The sequence below is a fragment of the Benincasa hispida genome, chromosome 9, assembly GCF_027475165.1.
Source record: "Benincasa hispida cultivar pf3 chromosome 9, pf3_genome.v1.1, whole genome shotgun sequence".
NCBI lineage: Eukaryota > Viridiplantae > Streptophyta > Magnoliopsida > Cucurbitales > Cucurbitaceae > Benincasa > Benincasa hispida.
The window spans coordinates 56922628-56946555 of record NC_143486.1 but is presented as its reverse complement, the minus strand read 5'-3'; the positions used below and the strand labels follow the sequence as shown (position 1 = coordinate 56946555).

The 23928-nt window shown below is 35.0% G+C and overlaps 2 protein-coding genes across 6 annotated transcripts; one reads left to right on the top strand and one right to left on the bottom strand.

The window, feature by feature from the left end:
- Positions 1 to 1608: 1608 nt before the first annotated feature.
- LOC150033956 (chloroplastic lipocalin-like) lies at positions 1609 to 5249 on the top strand. The gene is made up of 5 exons (XM_090318357.1): positions 1609 to 1925; positions 2518 to 2641; positions 3315 to 3548; positions 3808 to 4098; positions 4871 to 5249. Exons 1-5 carry the CDS (start codon positions 1852 to 1854, stop codon positions 5147 to 5149), a joined length of 1002 nt encoding a protein of 333 aa, XP_090174483.1. The 5' UTR covers positions 1609 to 1851; the 3' UTR covers positions 5150 to 5249.
- A 6483-nt stretch (positions 5250 to 11732) lies between these two features.
- Positions 11733 to 14801, bottom strand: LOC120086960 (hexon). Of its 5 annotated transcripts, XM_039043788.2 has the most exons (3): positions 14458 to 14801; positions 12817 to 12866; positions 11733 to 12726 (listed from the first exon to the last, which is right to left on the bottom strand). In XM_039043788.2, exon 3 carries the CDS (start codon positions 12698 to 12700, stop codon positions 12218 to 12220), a length of 483 nt encoding a protein of 160 aa, XP_038899716.2. In that variant the 5' UTR covers positions 12701 to 12726; positions 12817 to 12866; positions 14458 to 14801; the 3' UTR covers positions 11733 to 12217. The 5 variants fall into 5 exon arrangements, with proteins under 5 accessions (XP_038899716.2, XP_038899715.2, XP_038899713.2 ...); XM_039043787.2 differs by having other exon boundaries at positions 11733 to 12866; XM_039043785.2 differs by lacking the exon at positions 12817 to 12866 and having other exon boundaries at positions 11733 to 12761.
- Positions 14802 to 23928: the final 9127 nt, after the last annotated feature.

Here is a 23928-nt window from a genome sequence, read left to right as displayed (position 1 = left end):
CAATTTCATCAAATAGTTAACAAAATCTTGAGAGTAGGGACCAAAACAAACACTTTTTAAAAGTTTAGGGACTAAAATGATCGTTATTTAAAGTTTAAGCATAAAAATAGAACTAGATTCAAAGTTCAGAGACTGAAATAGGATTTAAACCTTTATTTATTAGTGTTATTTTGGGAGACAATATTCATGGTAGTCTTCAATCTCATGGGTTATTTTCAATCAACTAAGACATTCAATCAAACTCCTCCTCCTCCTCCCCTTCTTTAAAGTGGGATGTGAATTGAATCCCAATCTTCAAAGTTGATAGTATATATTTTATGTTAGTTGAATTATTTACTCATTTTAGGGTGTGCTTATTTTGACTTTTCAAGTGTTTAATTTTAAAAATAAGTCAGTTTAGGAAAAAGATTAAATGTTTGACAACCACTCAAAATAGTTTTTCAAACATTTTTAAAATATATTTTAGAGAGTTTTTATTAAACGAATTTAAATAATAATGATTTTTCAAAACAAGCCTTTAGTCTCTGGTTAAAATTTGTTAAAAAGAAATTTATTGAACATTTCAATCCATTTGAACTCAAACACGCAAACTCGCCTCTTGAATAGTATTTGATCCATTATAAGCAAAATCTTTCTTTTTTTTTTTCTTTCTTTCTTTCTTTCCTTCCAGGTGACATGTCTATGTGTCCAAATATGTCAATAAAATTATAACGGCAAGCCAAATTGAAAAATTTTAATACATTAGAGATGAAATCGAGAAATCTGAGATCCGTTTGGTGAGTGTCCGTTTGTTAATCATTTTGTTTTTGTATTTTTAATGAAAATTAGCCCTATAAACATTACTTCCATTTCTAAATTTCTTCATTTGTTATTTACTTTTCACGACTGGTTTAAAAAAACCAAGTCGAATTCTTAGAACTAAAAAAAGTAGCATTCAAAAGGTTTTTTTTTTGTTTTCAGAATTTGACTAAGAATTCATCCATTATACCTAAGAAAGATGCAAATTATTGTAAGAAATATGGATGAGATAAGTTCAGTTTTAAAAAATAAAAACTAAAAACCAAATGGTTATCAAAGGACCTAAATTTTTTGTTTTTTTTCCCTATATCCTTTTTAAGGGAAGGAAATATATATATAGATGATAATAAAAATTTGTTTATTTTTCAAAAATCATATTTAGTGATTGTTATTAGCTTATGTTTATCAAATCGTAATGAAAATTAGTGTAATCCATTGATGAATCAATTGTAATGAGTCTTGATCGCAAATGTAATTGGATTGCTTTTGATCGCGTTTTCTTATAATTATAAATTTTGTCACATTTACTATTACAATTGCTATTACCATTACCTATGAGGATAACGATAACGATAACATAAATGTGTCAAAATTAATAATTTTTCCTATAGAACAATAACAATAAATGATAACTATAATATGTAATTTTTAGAGTCAATTGAATTGAGCCGACTTCACTCATAGACAACATCAATGAGAATCAAATAAAATCACTTTTCATATTATCATTGATGTATTACTTTTTCACTGGGATAAACGTAAGCCGGGTAAAATAACCCACTTTTTAGAACTAATCAATCCAAAGACGTCGGGTAAACATCATTTTTCATTTAAAAAGTTGAAAATGATAGTACAAGATGCAGCTCCATTACGTCGCCGTGTCACTTGTTAAGATATTTCTCAAGTTTTGATCGATAATTGACTAATGAGTAGTATAGTATATGGTTGAAGAAGGCTTGAAATAGAACCAAGCAACAAAAATGGCGATATTCTGCAAATTCATCTCAAAGGACGTTTGAAACTCTAAGAAAAAAAGTGTGTTCCAATTGGAAAATGGTGCAGATTCTTCTCCATTCATCAGCCCCATTTCTTCTCCAATGCTGTTCTTCTCCTCCTACTTCCTCCAGGTATCATAATTTTCCATATCATCATTCTTTCTCCAATAATCTTTACACTTTATTGTGTTGTTTAATTCTACTTCTATTTTTCTGGGTTCGTTCCAATTTGTATTTAAACTCTCGATTCTTGCTGTAGTTTTCGGGTATTTGCGTTGGCATTAGGAAAATTCGGAACTAGGTTGTGGGTTGTTGGACTGTTTATTCAAAATGGGAGCGATGGGTTTGATTCAATAATCTATTCTTAGGTTTTGAAAATGGTGAAATGAATTAGCATTTGGAACTGAGGTTGCATTCAGTTGGGTGACCGAATTCATGGATTGAAAGTGGTTGAGTACTTGAGTTTGATGTGCAATTGATATCAGTGGTTGAATTGGACACATGATGTTGGAACTTGGAAGTAGTAATTGATATAATGAACAACTACTTGTTATAGTGATGAGATGACAAGACCTTAGTCCTTAATGTTTAATGCTTCTTTGTTTATGTTTATTTCTATTCTCTCAGAACTGTTGGTTCAAACAAACTGATGGTCCATTTTATCAGCCACTGACCTTTTTCTGATTATTTATTTAAAATGATTTTTGTTCTTTTTTCTAATCAGGGGAATGCATGGCAAAGTAATGTTGAAGAATGGTTTTGAGCAACCTGCTCTAAGAAAGCTTGTGTCTCAACATGTACTCTCTGGATTTGCTGCTTCATTGATATTTCTCACTCAAACAAACCAGGTCAGTGGTTCTGTTGACTACTGCAAGACGTTAATGTAAAAATATTTCTAAAGATAGCTAAGTCATCAACTTCGAGTAGTGTCCAATGGAATGTTGATCTGTTTGGTGTGCATTTTAACTTACATATTGGCATCAGAATGCCAGCAGTTCAAATTCTACTGAAAAGCTTGGATCCCATCCTTTATTTGCAATAATAGGTTCAAATGCTTGGAGACGGATATGATATGTTTGGTGTTATGCAATTAGCTCTCTATTTATCATGTTACACTGAATGAATATATAGATTTCTTCCCAGGATCCAATGGCTTATGGAATTCATGAATTCGTGTCATAGGAGGATGTATACAAGGTTCTGTTATGAATTGAAGCAAAGCTTCTGTTAGGATACTACTTAACAGGAATCAAGATCTGAAATATATTGAAATATAAAGGATAACTACAAGATAAACCAAGTATAAAGCACTTGGAACCTCTCCTCTTGAGTATGCTAACCCAAACCCTAAATCACTCAACAATTGCCTGCCTTCTCTCAATCTCCCACCCTCTCTTTATAACCAAATACAGTAATAATAAACTCCCTAACTAAATACCCAGGTCCCTTATTAATACCATACCAACATCGCTAACTAGAACCCTTACAGCTTCCTGTTTCTTACACTAATTTCTTGATCAGGCTATCTCTGTAGATATACCTCGCCGTGAAAACTTGTGTCAGCTTGCAAGTGCAGAGAATGCTGCAAGCCTTCCTTTTGACAATGATTCTGATGGAGGGGGAAGGTTGATGATGATGAGAGGGATGACAGCCAAAAATTTTGATCCCGTTCGATACTCAGGAAGATGGTTCGAAGTTGCTTCGCTTAAACGTGGATTTGCTGGACAAGGTCAGGAAGACTGCCACTGCACCCAGGTGAACCTGACTGGGGTGTAGCTTATAGTTTCTTTTTCGTCTCTTGAAATCTGAACAATTACTCCTTTAATCATATATTTCAAACAACCCACCGGTCTTACATGCCTCTATAGTAGAGTGAAAAACTGGCATATCAAACTTAATCATTTACTTTAATGATGCTAATTATTAGTCATGCGCAGTCCAACAGCCATATGATTCAGTGAAGTCAACGTAGTAATCATACTGATGAATAAGATATTACACTATCAATATGTAGGGTGTATACACATTTGATATGGCGACACCAGCAATACAAGTAGATACCTTTTGTGTTCATGGAAGCCCTGACGGATATATAACTGGGATAAGAGGAAGAGTTCAGTGTCTTCCAGAGGAAGATTTACTGAAAAATGCAACCGAGCTGGAGAAGCAGGAGATGATCAAGGAGAAATGTTACCTGCGTTTTCCTACATTGCCATTTATACCTAAGGAGCCTTATGATGTCATTGCAACTGATTATGACAACTTTGCTATAGTTTCTGGAGCTAAAGACCTTAGCTTTGTTCAGGTAAATTCAAAGATTCTGTGCATATTTTAGTTTGGTTTATATAATATTTTGGTCCTAGAATGCTATCAATTGCAGTTTTAAAACCTTACTTCTACCAGCTATACCTATACGTATATATATATATATGAACTAATTATAATAGTTAGTCTAGTTGCAAACCATTTCCTCATTAAAAACGGTTTAAACACTCCTACAATTTGGAAGTTTTATTTTCTTTCCCTAAGTACGCTAGGTTTATTAAGTCATATAATTCTTTTAGATTCTACTGTTACCTTCAATGGAAATTATACATGTGGCTTATTCTGTCTGCCACGCATACCGTTTCCATTAAAACTAACAAACTGGAGACTATGATTTGGAAACTATAAAATGTCGGAGACCATTTTTGGCATACATTTGTAGAAATTACAAAAGGTAAACAACATGGCATAATCTACGTTATCCCTGAATAAATTGCATTATTAGTCCTCATTCTGGGTCAAAATGGCATGTTCAACATTTTAAGAGTTTTTTTTAGTTCATCTCAATGTTAGAACCCCATTCAGCTTGGAATCATCAAGTTCTGAACACCAAATGGATAAAGTAAACCCATTTTTTTACTGAAATGGTAGCTTTGATGAACTTAGTTCTATTCTTCAGTTTAGTTTTGAAACATGATCTGTTTTCGTTCTTATTTATGCAACTACAGAGCAGCAACTAGTAATAACTTGGGCACCATTGTCTGCCCGTCTGGAATTCTTCTGATTAATTCTTTTGAACATAAATCCAACAGATCTATTCAAGAACGCCAAACCCGGGACGCGACTTCATAGAGAAGTACAAATCGTACTTGGCGAATTTTGGGTATGATCCAAGCAAAATCAAGGACACTCCTCAAGATTGTGAAGTAATGTCAAATAGTCAGCTAGCTGCAATGATGTCAATGTCTGGAATGCAACAGGCTTTGACAAATCAATTTCCAGATTTAGGGCTAAAGGCTCCTATTGAACTCAACCCCTTCACAAGTGTATTTGATACTTTCAAAAAGCTACTAGAGCTCTATTTCAAATAGTACTTATGTGGTGCTATCTGTGTTGAGCATTCTGGTTTAAACACTCATTAGTGCTTAATTTAAATGAGTATCAAATATGGTGGGAAGCCTTTTGCTAGCATTTCCTTCTTTATGTTTTTAGATTTAGAAAGACTTGCTTCTCTAGGATCCTTTTTTTTAGTTTCTTCGGGAAAAAAAAAAAAGTAAAAAAAGAGAAGGTAGAAAAGTCAGAATTTGTTTGATAACCATTTGGTTTTTGGTTTTTAATTCTTATTAAGCTTATAAATACTCCTTCCACATCTAAGTTTCTTGTTTTGTTATTTATTTTCTACTCATGTTTTTAAAAGTCAGGTTAAAATTTGAAAACTAAAAAAAGTAGTTTTTGTTTTTAGATTTTGGATAAGTATTCAATTCTTATATTTAAGAAAGAGGCAAACCATGGTAAAAAAAAAAAAAAGAGAACATAGACTTAATTTAAGAAAATCAAAAACAAAAAATGAAATGGTTATCAAACCGGGCCTCAATATATTTAGACACATGAATTAGGTTAGGAAAAACTATGAGAACAATATGAGATTGGAATCACCATCTCATAGTTCAACTAGTTAAAATATTTATCAAAATGTTAGAAATTCAAATCTATTCACCTCTATGTGTCGAATAAAATAAATAATATAAAATAATAATTCTATGAATTCAGGAAGGGAATAAAGCCGTTTATAAAAATAAATTATAAAAAATACTCTTGGACTTTGTTTTTTTGTTTTAAAAAAACACTTCTAGGGAAAATTGATAAAAATGACCTATTTGGAGTATGATTTTGTATTTTTGACCTATTTTTGAAAAACAAGTTTTTTTGACCCCTTGATGATGAAAATGATGTAAGCATGGAAAATATTGGCTGTACAATTACTCTTATGCCCCTTACTAAATTCTCATTTTCAATTTCAACAACCAACCAAATTAATTCAAAAAAATTCTCCACCTAAAAAATTTATTCACAAAAAATTATTTTATCCAAAAATAATTGACAACAAATTATTTTTCACATTCCAACACTAAAAATTACTCCACCAAATTTAATTTGTTTACAACCCCACAAAAAGTTATCTACACCAAATTATTTCCAGAATGATATTTTATATAAAAAAACATGAAAAAATAGTTAGACGATCGTATAGCAATGTAAAGAAAAGTTAGACGAATATTCACCGAAGTTGAGCGATTATTGGGACTGGGTATGGGGAGGGCACCGGGTAGAGAGGGGGCGTGCAGAGAGGGGGCGGGTATTGGGACTAAACGATCACTTAGTACCATCGCCTAGTACTAACGATTGCTTAGCTATGATCGATGGGAACGGGAGGGCACTGGGTAGAGAGGGGGTGCGCAGAGAGGGGGCAGGTATTGAGACTAAACGATCGCTTAGTACCATCGCCTAGTACAAAACGATCACTTAGCTATGATCGATGGGAACGGGAGGGCACCGGATAGAGAGGGGCGGGTATTGGGACTAAACGATCGCTTAGTACCATCATCTAGTACTAAACGATCACTTAGCTATGATCGGTGGGAACTAAACGATACGTTGGATTTTCTGAACGATAGCACTACACGATCGTTTAGTACGACGCGCACTAAGCGATGCGATGAAGTGCTACGCGATAGCGCTGAGCGATCGTTTAGATGTAGAGCTAAGCGATCGTGGCATGGGAACTAAACGATACGTTGGATTTTCTAAATGATGGCACTACACGATCGTTTAGCTACGACGCGCGCTAAGCTATGCGATCGTTTAGATGTAGAGCTAAGCGATCGTGGCGTGGGAACTAAACGATACGTTGGATTTTCTAAACGATAGCACTACACGATCGTTTAGCTACGACGCGTGCCAAGCGATGTGATCGTTTAGATGTAGAGCTAAGCGATTGTGGCGTGGGAACTAAACGATAGAGCTAAGCGACCGGTTTTCTCAAGGTGCAATCCGGTTCAGCCCCTTATTAAATGCCCAATTTCAATTTCAACCACCAACCTACCAAATTAATTCATATTCCACCTAAAATTAATTTATCCAAAACCATTTCTAGACTTGTATCTCTTCATCAAATTGTTTCTCTTCATCAAATTGTTTTCTCTTCATCAAATTCTCCATTAAGAAGTTCTCTTCATCAAAAGTCCAAAACTTAAATCTCACGAAACTGTAATTTTGTACACTTCGTCATAAGAAGGTATGTATTTCATTTTTATATGTATTCTCAATAGTTCACTAATTATTAGGAAAACTGACAATGCCCTTCATTTGATATTTATTTATAAATTTTTGGAGGTTGATTTTTGGAGTTTGAGTTATGGTTGCTTTGTTAATTTTTTTTTTTTTTGTTAATAATGCCTTGTATTTGATATTTATTTATCAATTTATAAAAAAAAACATTTAAAAAACATATTATTTTTTGATACTCGGCCGGGCTTCACCAGGTAAGAAGCAAAAGTTAGATTCCCGGTCGTGCTTCACCGAGTTACTCGATCGGGCGCACACAAAGTCCATGTTTCTGTTTTTCAGCCCGGTGGTGGACCCGGTCGGGTGGACCACCGGGCCAAAAAATAGAATCATGTTTTATTTTATTTTAATTTTTAATTTTGATTTTTTTTATTGCATTATATTAATACATTTTCTATATAAAATGTAGGAGAATGCCTCGTGTTTGGATTTGTTTCGGTGGCATTTGAAATGAAAGGGAAAAGGATTACGATGGAGGAGAGTTGCGGGGATTTGATATTGAGTTGGGTACGACTATAATGAATTCTTGACCGAAGTTTATAGGATAAGTGGTATAATGTCGGGTGAGTATAATCTTGTTATAAGATGTATATTTCAATTGAGATCCAAAGCCCCTGCATTTGTAATTCAGAATGATGAAGATCTACACACATTCCTTATACGGGAAGAGGTCTCAGTAGTACTTCTTTACGTATCCACGCTTCCAAAGTGTTCAACAAATCAAGGATTTCATCCAAATAATTCATATGTCCGACGAACTAAAGAAATCCCTTCAACATCTAGGCTGTACTGTGGAAGATGGAATCAGATAGTCATTCAATCTGTTTGCAATGCGTCCGGATAATGATGAAACCGTTTCATATGCCCATACCTATATAATATGTAAGTGTATATCAGTGGTGTACTTTTATGAATATTCAAACAAATGTAAGTGTAATTCAAACAAATTAAGTTACCCGAAAAGCATGGGGAAATCCGTAAAGATTGTACGTCTGTTGTTTTCCATATGCATTGCCTAAGCCCGTGTTTTATCTTTCAATCCTTGTTTGAATCGTTTAATTGTATTGGCAAAAATTTTCTTGCTCCAATCCTCATTACAAAATCTATTCTAATCGTCTATGATCGCTAAATTTTCAAAATCCATTTGCTTTTTACTCTCTCTACCCATCATAGCAAACTCAATAAAATAAAACAATGCAATTTTCACTGCATCAAAATCATTTTCAAACTCAAGACTTGGAAAAATAGAGTCCAACTCGTATGCCTTCATGCCTTCATTATCGTTCACATACTTGGCTCTAAGTCTAACAAAAGAATTTTCTCCCCTCACATTTCTAGTTTGATGTTTTAGTCCTATGATAAGGTTAAACTCTGCTTGGCTGAAGGATACTTTATTCCCCATAAGATCAAAGCAAATCACATCTCTCCTAGGTTCCTCTACCTTCGAAGAAAAATATAATGAATTAGTGGTCCATTGAATATGATGTTTGTTTCAAGGAAAATATAATGAATTAGTGGTCCATTGAATATGATGTTTATTTCAAGGAGAGGACCAAAACATGTTTGTCTAAATATGGCTAATTGTGTTTTCTTAATTTTAGGGATAGCCTTTCCTATGTGGGAACCGCATGAAAGGGTCGCAGGAAAATGGTCATTAGGATGTACCTTCATATCTAGTTCCATTATGACCTACATTTTTCATGAAATAAATAAATTAGAAGACAACACATCATCATCATCAATGCATATTTTTTTAAAAAATATAAATAAATAAAAAAATGGCTCGGCCTATGGCCGGGCGAAAAAACAGAATACCCTACCCGATCCAATACCCAGCTGGGCCAAATTCCAGAAGCACCCCCCACGGCCCGCCCCCTCTACCCAGTCCAATACCCGACCGAGCGATCGTGTAGTGCCATCGTTTAGAAAATCCAACGTATCGTTTAGTTCCCACGCCACGATCGCTTAAATCTACATCTAAACGATCGCCCAGTTCTATCACGTGGCACTTCATCGCATCGGTTAACGCGCTTCGTAGCTAAACGATCGTGTAGTGCCATCGTTTAGAAAATCCAACATATCGTTTAGTTCCCACGCCACGATCACTTAGGTCTACATCTAAATGATCGCTCAGTTCTATCGTGTAGCAATTCATCGCATCGCTTAGCGCGCTTCGTAGCTAAACGATCGTGTAGTGCCATCATTTAGAAAATCCAACGTATCGTTTAGTTCCCATGCCACGATCGCTTAGGTCTACATCTAAACGATCGCTTAGTTCTATCACGAAGAAAATCCAACATATCGTTTAGTTCCTATCGATTATAGCTAAGCGATCGTTTAGTACTAGGCGATGGTACTAAGCAATCGTTTAGTCCCAATACCCGCCCTCTCTCTACCCGGTGCCCTCCTGTTCCCATCGATCATAGCTAAGCGATCGTTTAGTACTAGACAATGGTACTAAGCGATCGTTTAGTCCCATACCGCACCCTCTCTGCGCATCCCCTCTCTACCCGGTGCCCTCCCCCTACCCAGTCCAATACCCGGCCGGGCCGAGACCGAGCGCCACCTACTCCTACCCGGTTTTGCCCCCTTCCCCCTCGTCCTTTCCGGTCTTTCCCGCCCATACCCGGTCGAAATCACTTACGCCCAGGCTGGTCTATCACCAGGCACAATCCCTCTTCCTCAAATCTATCCTCAAGCAACCCCAAACTTACCCACCCGGTTACATACCCGGTCACAATGTTATGAAGTCTGGCCGGGTAAGACCCATTTCCAGAAACGCATTTTAGGCTCAAACTTATTCAGAAAATGCCGAACATGATGTTTTTAAGAAAAAAAAATAACATTCAACATAGATCTAACATAGATTTCAAATATTCACATAAGAACATCTAACATAAACTAATATATTGAGTGAAACAAAATGAAAAATGAAAAACCATACCTTAGTTGAAAAATTCCAATGATCTTTAATGAAAAGGAGAATGACAAGGAAATGTGGAATGAGAAAGTGAAATGGAGTGAGATTGAGCTTTTGAAATGGAGAAGAGTGAAAATGGAAAAAAAAAGTGAAGGTTCGGAGGGTTTGAGTGAGTTTTGAAATGTGAAGGATATTAGGGTAATTTTCATTCATTTTCAAAATCGTGGGATAAAAAAAACATATTTTTTAAAAAGAGTCCCAAAATCAAAATCAAAACTTGAAAAAGGTTATTTTTGTCAATTGTCCCTTCTTTTAAAAATTGTAATATTATCCTTATCCTTCCCTTCCATAAATGTTTCAATTTCAAAACTACCGTTGGAGTAAAAATTCATTAGAATTTTGGATAGAAAATTAGAACATAGAAAGAGTGTGACAATGACCTAGAATAGTGTAGCAATGATCTAGAATTAAAATTTAGATCCCAATTCTCATTTCAAATAATTGCCAATATTTTAAATGTTAATTTCCATCTAATATTCTAACATATTTCTTCATGGTAGTTTTGACGTTTATAAAAAGACAAAAGTAATACTATAACTTTGGTACAATTTAGCGATATATATATTTGAAGTCTTTATCATGTGATTACTACTTTTACTATCCTTAGATAAACAATCGTTTTTTTGGAAATATTAAAATACCTTTTCCTATTTATCAAAGGAGAATGGACTGATCAACGTGAGTATAATTCAATTTGTAGATGATATGCACTAATGACTAAGAGTCTTGTATTCCAATCCTTTCACCCCTATTATACTTAAAAAAAACTGAATTCATAATTGACCTCCAAGTAGATGACTTTTAATAATTAAAATCTTAGTTGTCTCTTGGAGTTAACGATGGAAAGGACAAAATATTTTCTGGGATTAGTAGAACTAAGCTGTACGAATAATGTAAAAAGTGGGACCTCTTTCCCTAACTACAAGGTAAAAGATCTAGACATGATCATTAGGCCAGTTAAAAAAAAATGATCTAAAATGAGGTAGATCACAACATCCTCTTGAAGAATAAAATCAAGTGCTGTAGGCAAACTAAACTCCATCATTTCAACTTTTCCTTACCATTCAAGATATCAACAGAAAGAGAGAGACTCAGAGAGGAAAAAGAAAGGAGTAAGTAATAGTTCATTAATGATGGAACATATCAGAAAACTGAATCTTCCCTCTGAAGGGTAGCACCATCATTTATCACTTATTTAGAGATAGTGAATCAGGATTGCATGTTATCAGTGGAAACTTTGATAAGTTGGTCCACTACATCACTAGCCAAGAAAAAGGAAAAAAGGCGCAAATTATAGGCACATGGAAAGGATCAAAATACACTGCAAAAGATGTTAAAAGGGACCCAAGTGATAAAGACAATCTTTACTATTACAAGTTTTGGATACAATACAAACATGTCAAATATGGGAAGAGAACAAATTACAATCTAAACATGTCAAATAATAAGGCCAAGCTAGCTTTCTTTCACTTTAAACTAAAGAAACAAAATGGCCAACAACAAGAACACGGTATAGCGTCCCACCGGGGCACGGGCAGGAGATAAATCCAGCTAAATTGCCTAGAGGATACTTGAATGAGAGCCAGCCTCCTGATGGAGGGGGGCCCAGGGCAGAGTTTGATCTGTTATAATGCAACCAATCATCGATTTCGGGTCAATGAGACTCACAGTTACAGCCCCCAAAGGTCCATTACAGCCTTACAGAACGTTCTTTCTATACATCCTTCGAAATCCTATAGCTGACTACAAGAAAACTTGAGGATGGGGGGCAGCATGCTCCTAAAGTGACAAAGATTTGGATAGAAAGCAGCCTATAGGTCGGTCATGATGCGAGTCAAGCAAAGGTTTCTGATAGCTTTGAAAAACCAAGTTTCCTAAGTCGACTTGATAGAGGGCGGCTAGCCCAAGCTCTATCAGGGTTATTACACTTTACATCCACAATAGCGACTGCTCTAAGTCCTTTCCTTTCTGGTTTCTCTCTATAGCTATTTCCATCAGTATAAACATCATTAGAGCTAAGCATTGGCATACGATGGACATCCCTCGAACCGATTTTAGTAGCATTATGAGGGTTCCCAAAGCTTCTGCTATTAACACTATTATAGCTTCTATTGCTTACCTCTTCAAATGATTTACTTTGTTGTAGTCTTTTAGGAACGGAAGCAGCAGATGAAGATTTGTTTTTGGAATTTACAGGCTTCTTCGGGCCGGATCTCATTGACTCTAATTCCCTCATCATTAGAGAGCTAATAGTTCCGGTGGCTCCAACCTTAATGGATCCTCCACCACCTTTGGTAGGTTGCAGTTTCTGAACCATGGTTTTGTCAGATGAGCAAGTTTCTCCTACGAAAGAAGAGGAAGATCTTCAATACTTGCCACTGAAAAAGGGGAAAAAATTCTAAGTAATCAAACAGTCCATTATCATATCATCACCTGAAAAAGAAGTAGAGAATGATAAGAATTGATTGGAACATGGGGTGATCCTGCAGATTGGAGTTGATTATTTTCTAATGCAACAGTGGAAGACTTGATGACTCAGAGGTGGATAAATTATTATTATTATTTTGGTAAGAAGTGGATAAATTAATATTAGAAATTAAGCATGACTCCTTTCCCCTACTTGAAAATCTGAAATATCAATTTCATAATCGATCCACCACAAAATCATACAGAGAGGAGGCTAGACGATATAGAAACAAAGGGGCACAGCAACAAGTTCATTTGACGGAATGGAATGGTTGAACTGTTTTCTGAAAAGCAAATTACTAACATGAAACAAAATGTAGGAGTTTTAAAAAAAACAATTAATAATAATTACAAGAAGTGGCTCCAATAGCTTATTAATGAAAGAAAGAGAAAAATCCCAAGAAAGAAAACTTAGGATCAAAAGCCCAAAGGGAAGAATTAAACTGGGCAAGATTCCAAAAATCTTTAACTTATTAAAAAATGCCCTACTTCCCAAACTTAGTTAAATCCTAACTCTCACATTTACTTACAACGAACACAAAAAGGAAAGATCTCTAGATAACATTGTAGATATTAATCCACCCCCAAAAGAGACATGCCAAGCAAGGAACTTTTGCCTACTTATGAATGGAAATTTTCCTTAATTTTGTGAACAAGGGCGAAGAATAATGGATAGGCTGGCATGAAAGTAACCAAATAAAGATTTGACAAGGAAAAAATCCAAGGATTCAAGAGACCAGATAAGCTTATCCTTGAAGGATAGATGTGAACAGACTCCCTGAATGGAAAACAAGAGAATGAAGCTCATTTAGCTTAGAATCAAATAAGTAAAATGGATATCACGTGAGCCTGCATCCCATGTACGATGAAATCGGAAATAGGGGAGTTCTTTGCAAGGAAAGATGATAGAGGTTAGAAAAGCATTCACAAAGGATCTATTTCTAATCCATTAAATCTCCCATAGAGGAATATGAGTCATGTCTCATACGAAACTCGAAAGAGTAACAAATTAAAGAAAATGGTGCAATTAATGGGGTATCGTTTTCCACAAATTTCAAGATGCCATTGCCAACGAAACGGGCATCCACGAGGAGACTATACTTCCTAACCACAATCTTATACCACAAAGCACCAGTTTCATGGAAAAACACCATAGTTTGAAAGGATAGTGTTATTGCTTACTCCCAAGCCTCCTATATCTACAACCCCTGCCCCACACAGTTGATAAGATTCAATTAAGATTAGAAGTTATCTACAAACTTTGTAAAGCAACCAAAAGCAAGTCCCACTTGAATTATAAATCTCAAAAGGCGTCCAAAATCAACATTAAAAATATATCTGCTTCAGCATCACATCAACAACAAGAGTAAGTAAGCTCCAATCAAAGAAGACATAATCAAAAAGGGTACTCAAACCCATTCAAACGATGTGTCAAAGAAGAAAGAATCAAATCATCAATCACTTCAGAAGAACTAAAGAAATTCCAAAAGAACCCACCAAAAGCAAAAACGAAAATCCGAAAAGACCCATCATTCATTGATCAACATAAGATGAAAAATCAAAAGACAAAACACTTGACCGATCAAAAGAGAGAGAAAGAGAGCATACCCACAAGAGAAAATCAACAAAATCTGCAGCCAAGAAGGAAAGAGAAACGAAACGACCCAGAAAAAAGGGAAGATCAAAAGGGAGAAATGGGGTTTCAAATTTGGGAATCGTTCAGTGAGTGAATTGAATGGAAACAAAATCTGAAGCTCCAAAGAAGAAGGGGATTGAATGAAGGGTGAAATTAGATCTCAAGTTGAAATAATTGGTATTATTTGCAATCTCCAGCAGACAATCAAACGTGAACCTCACTGCAATTTTCGTCTCCAAAAAAGTTTGGCCATCGTCCGCCCCTCATCAATCACACTATGCTTTCACTAACAAATTTTTATTTTCACAAATCCATTTCATTTTTAAAACTTTTTTTTTCAAGAATAAAAACTTTCTTTTTCTTTCTTTTTCTAAAAAGAAAATTAAAAAAAAAAATCTTTCCTCTTCTTTTAATATATTTTTAGGGAAAAATATCTTTTGTAATCTAGTTTCTATTTAATATCTAGTTTCAAAATGTTATACATTTATGTCTCGTTTGATAATTATTTTGTTTTTGTTTTTGTTTTTGAAAATCAAGTTTATGGATACTACTTTTAACTCCAAATTTCTTAATTTGTTATCAACTTTTTACTAATGGTTTAAAAAATAAGTCAAGTTTTGAGGGAAAAAAAGTAGCTTTCAAAAAGTTTTGTTTTTAAAATTGGCCTAAGAATTCAATCGTTGTATTTAAGAAGATGCAAATTATGGTAAGAATTGTGAATAAAATAGACTTAATTTTTAAAAACAAAAATAAAAAAACCAAATGGTTAACAAACGGGCCTCAGTTCCTACATTTTAGGTTTGATTTTCAATTTAAGCCTTAGGTTTCAAAATGTTGCAATTTTACCATTGCAATTTGAGTTTTGTTTCAAGTTAGTACCTAAATTTCAGAATTTACACTTTTAATCTCAATTTTTTTATTAAATACTCATTTTCGGTCTTTAGTGTTAATACATGTTAATAAATTTAAAATAATTAAAACAATTATAATTAATTAAGTTTCACTATTTTTATCACTTTTAAAACTAAATTTAAAATTTCACTTTATAATTATTTAAAATTAATTAAGAGACGTTAACGCTAATGATCGAAAATGAGTATTTAGTGAAAAATTGATGTTAAAAATGTAAAATCTTGAAACCCAAGGACCATGAAATAAAACTCAAATCTTGTGAGTAAAATTGTAACATTTTAAAACTAATGGACCAAATTGAAACCAAACTCAAATTTAAAGACTAAATGTATCATTTTGAAATCAAAGGACCAAATAAAACCTAGGAATAAAAAGACATATTCTCCTTTATTTTATGTCAACCAAATAAAAGTCGTCCAACATAAAATTTGTATTTTCCTTTGTCAATTCCAATATGGTAGAGAAAATATAATAGTAATTTCATCATTCAAAGAAATATCCAAATATTTAACATCAATCCATCATATATTCCAAATGAGTATTTAGATTAGATCACTATTTTTTTCTATTTGGTTTCAATTAACCTTTATATTTAGTGAGGAACCTTAAAAAAGGTTGGGAAGATATATTTGGTGAGAAGTTATGTTACTCTATTACTCGTGATAAGGCTCGTACCATGTTATTTTTTATGAAGGGTGAGAGGCCTTTGACCCTTTTGGTTATTTCGTGGGTTTCTTTAAATCTACTTGGAGAGTTGTTCATCAGGACTTTCGCAATGCAGTCTTACATTTCTTTGATACTTTCTTCCTTCTCCCAAGTGTAAATGTGATGTCTATCACATTAGTTCCTAAACAACCTAATCTAGGGGGCTTTGGAGACTTTCGGCCAATATCTTGTTGTAATATTATGTATAAGTTCATTTTGAAGATTATTGCAGCTCAACTTTGTGTATGGCTTCTTTCCTTTATTAGCCAATGTGCTATTTTTCTTAGCTTAATTCGAGATCATTTTGTTGTTTAATGTGTTAATTTTCTTATTTTATAAGTATCAGACATCCAAGAGGTTGAATTGAGCAATAAGGAGCAAATGGAACTAAAATGGATAAATTTGGAGTCCTAATGAAACAACTAGGTGAAATGAAAGAGGAAAAGATGAAAATTTGGTGCGGTTTCCAGAAGCGAAGCAGTGTAGTAGTGTCGAGGCTCTGCCTTGGAGCGATATGACGCTGTGGATTCAGATGGAACAACAAAGGCACGTGCGCGCTGCTGCGCCATCTCCAGCACTATGACACTGAACTATAGGCCGAGGGCCAATTTGGGCTCGACATCATGGTGCCATCGCAATATTATAGATTTCCCTATTTGATTTTAGGTCAATTTATCTGATTCCTATCTAGGAATTTGAGCCCCCATCCTATTTTCTCCTCCCCCCTTCTCCTTTTCTTTATTTTTCTTTGTGAAGGAACTTTATTTACAAAGAACCTTTGAGCGGAAGCGGATCGTCCAAATCCCATTTCGATTGAACACAAACATTTATAGTCAGTAATACAGATTATGCATAAAAGATAAATTATAACATGCTATCTAACAATAAACAAAGGTTCAAGAGACTATACCTTTGAAAACCCTTCTTTGTGTTAATCCCTCGAACGAACTGGTTCAGAAACGCGGCGAACAACACGAACTCTCCTCGAATAGCAGTAAACGACAATGAGTAAACTCGAACCAAACATGACACTACCACTTGATGACCTTGGTATTTTTGGTGTGAGAATCCAGGAGTGGTGGGCTCTTACTAATTTTGGTTAGAGGGGAAGTTTATGGAGTTGGAGAAGGAAGACAATTGAGGAAGCAAGGCTATCGTATAACAAGAACTCTTAATCGTTTAGAGAAGCGAGTCTATCGCATAGACTCTCAAGGCTATCGTGTAGTTACTCGATCATGAATGTTTGCCTTATCGAATAGTCAAAAATCAATTTTCATTTATCCCACTTTTGCCATAAAACTAAATAACTACCCACTAAGGGTGGTTAGAAAGAAAAAGGATAATTATCAAACAATTAATAAATTATAAATAAATATGATAACTAACTTATCATGTTATTATATTATATTTATAATTTATAGTTTTAATATTGCATCATATACAATATATAAACCATAATTCTTTTTCTTTATTTTATGACATTTAATATAAATCATATTTATATTAAATTTAATAACTATGAATCTTATTCATAGAAAATATATTTGAATCATATTCAAATATCTGTTCCTCCAATTAAACAATAATATATCAAATACATTATATCAATTATATCATATATAATTGAATTAATTTAATTATATCACATATAATTAAATTCTCTCTTATTAATTTGAACATTTCAAATTAACCAAAACACTGATCTTAACTTAAATCCATTGAGCTACCAAGGGGACCTTATGGACCCGTAGCTTGAAGTTTCAATGGTACGTGAATAACTGATTAAACTCTTTAATCATATTATTCACCATTCGTTAACTGTCGGGCGCTTCACTAAAGACCGATAACTACACTCTTCGCACTACAAATATATTTCTATGTTCATTGGATATAACCAATCAACAGTACAATGACCCTTCACAAATTTCTCGTAAGAACAGATGAGCAAAATTACCGTTTTGCCCCTATAATTATATCTAACTCCTTAAGTACCACTGATCCCTCTAATGGACAATAGATCATAGTCCCACTATAACTAACCCCTCTCGAACCAAGAGAGGGTGTGATGCCACATTGTTCAAGACCTGGAATCAGGCTTTAAGGGAGCAATTTATCTACTTACCCCTGTTTCGGGGAAGGAGTGAATTCCATCTTGTGTAGCTGAGTTCCCAACTCCCTAATCAGACAAATCCCAAAAATGGAGGCTTGTTGAGTCGGCGATCTGGCCACTCCATGCAAATCAAAGGACCACCCTCATAGGCAGGAGTTCACAACTGACTCAGAATTAAGGTCATGTTATGTATGATCATCCTAGTGAAATGAAAGTCTCTATTATGAACGATGTTATGTAACGAAACTAAACATTTTGTGGTTCAGTTTTATACAAACTCCTTTGTATAAAATATCCCTGCTCGCATGTCTAATACATGAATGATCAGGATCAAATCATTTATAGAACTTTACAACATTTGTAACACCTACAAAGCGAGCCATACTCATAGTGTCACCAAGATAAGGTACCCAACCTTATCCATATACTACAGACCATTTAGGTTATCACTTAAACACGATCTACCTGTATGTCTTCATATACATGTTTAAGTTACAACAATAACCATAGATGTTAGTTTATTGGTTTGTGGTTAATGAAACTAAAATATCAAATATTTCATAGATAGAGTGAATCAAATATCAAATATTATAAATCACTGAAATGTATGTTCATACAAGTGTTTACAAACTACAGAACCCTACAAGATTTAGGGCATCAACCCCAACAATCTCCTAAAGCTAGTGGGGTGTACAAGATAATCAAATTACAAGTACACAAAACAATAAACTAGGGCACAAACAAGCCTAGTACAAGATCTCCCACTTGCCCTAGTCCAGCCGTGGTCTGTCCCATATACCTATACTCTGCAGATGACTCTCAAACACTATAGCCATGAGGGTATTCTTAAACGAAACATTAACATTGTGCTCCAAAGCTATCTTCGTGACAATCACATCCCTTTGATGCACAATCTCTCGGATAAGATGGTATTTGGCCCAATGTGCTTGCCACATTTATGACTCCTAGGCTTACGAGAATTCGCCATAGCACCACTATTATCACAATAAAGGATGATGGGCTTAGACATGTTTGGAACAACTTCTAAATTAGTTAGGAATTTTTTTAGCCAAACAACCTCTTTAGCAGCTTCACAAACAACTACATACTCGACCTCCATGGTGAAGTTCGCGAAACACCCTTGCTTGGTGCTTCGCCATACTACAACCCCTCCGTTAAGAGTGAACACTAATCCTGAAGTAGATTTTCGAGAATCCCTATCAGTTTGAAAATCAGAGTCTGTGTATCCTGTAAGGATAAAATCCTTAGAACCTTACACAAACATGTAGTCCCTCATTCTCCGAAGATACTTGAGGATATTCATGATGGCTGTTCAGTGATCGTATCATGGATTAGACTGATATCTACTAACTATCCCCATTGCATAGTAGATGTCAGGTGTAGTACATAACATCGCATACATTAAACTGCCAACAACAGATGCATAGGGGACCCGTCTCATTTCTTCAACTTCTTGAGGTGTCTTAGGACACTGTTCCTTAGACAATGTAACTCCGTGCCTGAAAGGCAATAGGCCCCTCTTAGAGTTCTACATCGAATATTTGATCAATATCTTGTCAATATATGACGCACGAGACAATGTTAACATTTTGTTCTTACGATCCCAAAAGATTTGAATACCAAGAACAAACCGAGCCCTCCCAAATCTTTCATTTGGAATTGGGTCGCTAACTAGTTTTCAACTGTAGTCAGTAAGCCTACATCATTCCCAATAAGTAGGATATCATCTACGTATAACACTAGGAAAACTATGAAACTGTTGATGATCTTCTTGTAGACATAAGGTTGATCAACGTTCTGATGAAAGCCATAAGATTTGATCGCAGTATCAAACCTTATGTTCCAAGATCAAGATGCCTATTTCAGTTCATAAATAGACCGATTCAGCTTGCAAACATTTTGCTCTTGACCTTGGACTATGAATCTCTCGAGTTGCACCATATAAATGGTCTCCTCAAGATTTCCATTCAGAAAAGCAGTCTTGACATCCATTTGCCATATCTCATAGTCATAATATGAGGCAATGGATAGGTGAATCCGGATAGACTTTGCCATTAGTCTACAAGACATGACTCGCACACAGGTAAAGAATTTTCTTCTAACTTGCTTAGAAGTCCATTCTTCACCAATCTCTTAATTTATTTAGATTAATGTGCCCTAAACATAAGTGCCAAAGTTGGGCATTTTGTTTAGGAGAAATTTTAAGTCACTTATTTTGAGTTACGACAGTTTTAAACATCTTTATGTTATGAAGGGAATTTGTTGCTAACGACCTTAGCACATAAAAATTATTCCAGTTGTACAGAACAAATATCAACACCATTCTTCGAAATAAACACTTTATTAATAGAAAAATTTAGCTGATAATTACATTCAAGCAAAAACTTTATAAAAATTAAGTTCCTTTTTAACTTGGGAACTACATATACATCATTTAGAATGATAAAATTTATTATGTATAGTTAACTGGAGACCTCCCACTGCCATAGCTGAGATGACGTGCCCGGTTCCAACTCACATCATCATCTCACCAGCACCAAGTTGCCACCAATAACTAATTCCCTAAAATGAAGAACAAACATGGTTAGTGGCCCCATAGTCAATAATCACATTTACCTTGTTTGGCCTTCTTCTTCTCAGCCAAATATCTTGGGCAGTTCCATTTCCAGTGCCCTTCCTGGTTGCAATGGAAACACTTTCCTTTGTCAACCCTCACTGGTTGCCTGCCCCTTGGAGCAACAGGTTGTGGGTTAGCAGACGCCTTCCTTTTACCACCCTTCTTCTTCTTCTTCTTCCACTTTCTGGTGTCAGAAGAAGAAGATGCATACTTAGTTCCAGAGGTCGAACCTTTATGGAACTTTTTGGAAGATGAGGCAACATTTGCCTCACCAACCTTCTTTTCCTTGCTTTTCAACAAGGATTGGAAAGTCTGCAACTCATTGAGTAGACTTGTAAGGTTATAATCAACCCTGTTCAGAACAACGTTGCTTACAAAGTGAAGGAAGCTTTCTGGTAACGACTCCAGAATTATGCTAACTTGACTGGCCTCATCGATACTCGACCCGTTCATCTCCACCACGTTGAACTGGACCATCATATTAAGAACATGTTCCCAAATAGACGTTCCCTCCTTTTGGTTATTTTGTGGGTTTCTTTAAGTCTACTTGGAGAGTTGTTCGCCAGAACTTTCACAGTGCAGTCTTATATTTCTTTGATACTTTCTTCCTTCTCCCAAGTGTGAATGTGATGTCTATCACATTAGTTCTTAAACGACCTAATCTAGGGGGCTTTGGAGACTTTAAACCAATATCTTGTTGTAATATTCTGTATAAGTGCATTTAGAAGATTATTGCAACTCAACTTTGTGTATGGCTTCTTTCCTTTATTAGCTAATGTGCTATTTTTCTTAGCTTAATTCGAGATCATTTTGTTGTTTAATGTGTTCATTTCCTTATTTTATACGTATCAGACATCCAAGAGGTAGAATTGAGCATCAAGGAGAAAATGGAACTAAAATGGATAAATTTGGAATCCTAATAAAGCAACTAGGTCAAATGAAAGAGGAAATTATGAAAATCTGGTGCGGTTTCCAGAAGCGAAATAGTGCAGTAGTGTCGAGACGCTGTTTTAGAGCGATGCGACGCTCTGGATTTAGATGTAACAGCAAAGCCGCGTGTGCGCTGCAACGCCACCTCTGGCACCATGACACTGAACTATAGGTCGAAGGCCAATTTGGGCTCGGCGTCACGATGCCATCACGATATTATATTTCCCTATTTGATTTTAGGTCAATTTATCTGATTCCATATAGGAATTTGAGCCCACATCCTATTTTCTCCTCTCCCTTCTCCTTTCCTCTATTTTTCTTTGTGAAAGAACTCTATTTACAAAGAACCTTTGAGCGGAAGCGGATCGTCCAAATCCCATTTCGAATTGAACGCAAACATTTACAGTCAACAATACAGATTATGCATAAAAGATAAATTACAATATGTTATCTAACAATAAACAAAGTTTTAAGAGACTATACCTTTGAAGAACCTTCTTCGTGCTAATCCCTTGAACGAACTGGTTTAAAAATGCGTCGAACAACACAAACACTCCTCGAACAGTAGCAAATAGTAACAAGTAAACTCGAACCAAACAGGACACTACCACTTAGTGACCTTGGTATTCTTGGTGTGAGAATCCAGGAGTAATAGGCTCTGGCTAATTTTGGTTAGAGGGGAAGTTTGGAGTTGGAGGAGGAAGATGATCGAGGAAGCAAGGCTATCGTGTAGCAAGAACTCTTGATCGTTTAGAGAAGCGAGTCTATCACATAGCCTCTCAAGGCTATCATGTGGTTACTCGATCGTGATTACTTGCCTTATCGAATAATCAAAAATTAATTTTCGTTTATCCTACTTTTTCCATAAAACTAAATAATTACCCACTAAGGGTGGTTAGAGAGAAAAAGGATAATTATCAAATAATTAATAATTTATAAATAAATATGATACCTAACTTAGCATATTATATTTATAACCTATAGTTTTAATATTGCATCATATACAATATATAAACCATAGTTATTTTTCTCTATTTTATAGCATTTAATATAAATCATATTTATATTAAATTTAATAACTATGAACCTTATTAGTAGAAAATATATTTGAATCATATTCAAATATTTATTCCTCCAATTAAACAATAATATATCAAATATATTATATCAATTGTATCATATATAATTGAACTAATTTAATTATATCATCCTCTTATTAATTTGAACATTTCAAATTAACCCAAAAATTGATTCACAACTTAAATCCATTGAGTTACCAAGGGGACCTTATGGACCTGTAGCTTGAAGCTAACGGTATGTGAATAACTGGTTAAACTCTTTAATCACATTATCCACCATTTGTTATTAACTGCCGGGCACTTCACTAAAGACCGACAAGTGAACTCTTCGCACTACAGATATATTTCTGTGTCCATTGGATATAACCAATCAACAGTACAATGACTCTTCATCAATTGCTTGGAAGTACAATTGGGCCAAATTATCGTTTTGCCCCTATAGTTACATCTAACTCTTTATGTACCACTGATCCCTCTAATGAACAATAGATCATAGTCCCACTATGACTAATCCCTCTCGGGCCAAGAGAGGGTGTGACATCACATTGTTCATCACTCGGAATCAGCCCTTAAGGGAGCAATTTATCTACTTACTCCTGCTTCGGGGAAGGAGTGAATTTTATCTTGTGTAGCTGAGTTCCCAACTCTTCAATCAGACGAATCCCAAAATATTGGGATTGATGTCCTAATTCTCCTATAGTCTCGTTGTTTGTAATTATACAAATTGTTTCTATGAATAAAATAACTGTTATTTCATTCTGGCATTTACTCATATCCAATAAACAAAGCTGCATGGTTATCTTATGTAAACTTAAGTATGTAGATGTGATATACAAGTGGATCATGCCTTAAGTGATAACCTAAATAGGTCTATAGTATAAGGATTAAGGTGGGATACCTGATCCTGGTGATACTACGGATACGACTCGCTTTATAGAGATTTGCAAGTGTTGCAAACTACTACAGATGGTAGATCCTGACCATTCATGTGGAAACGTGCGAGCGGGGGTATCTGATGATAGAAAATTAGCTTTCAATTTCTTGACGACTAAAATTACGTGAACGCAAT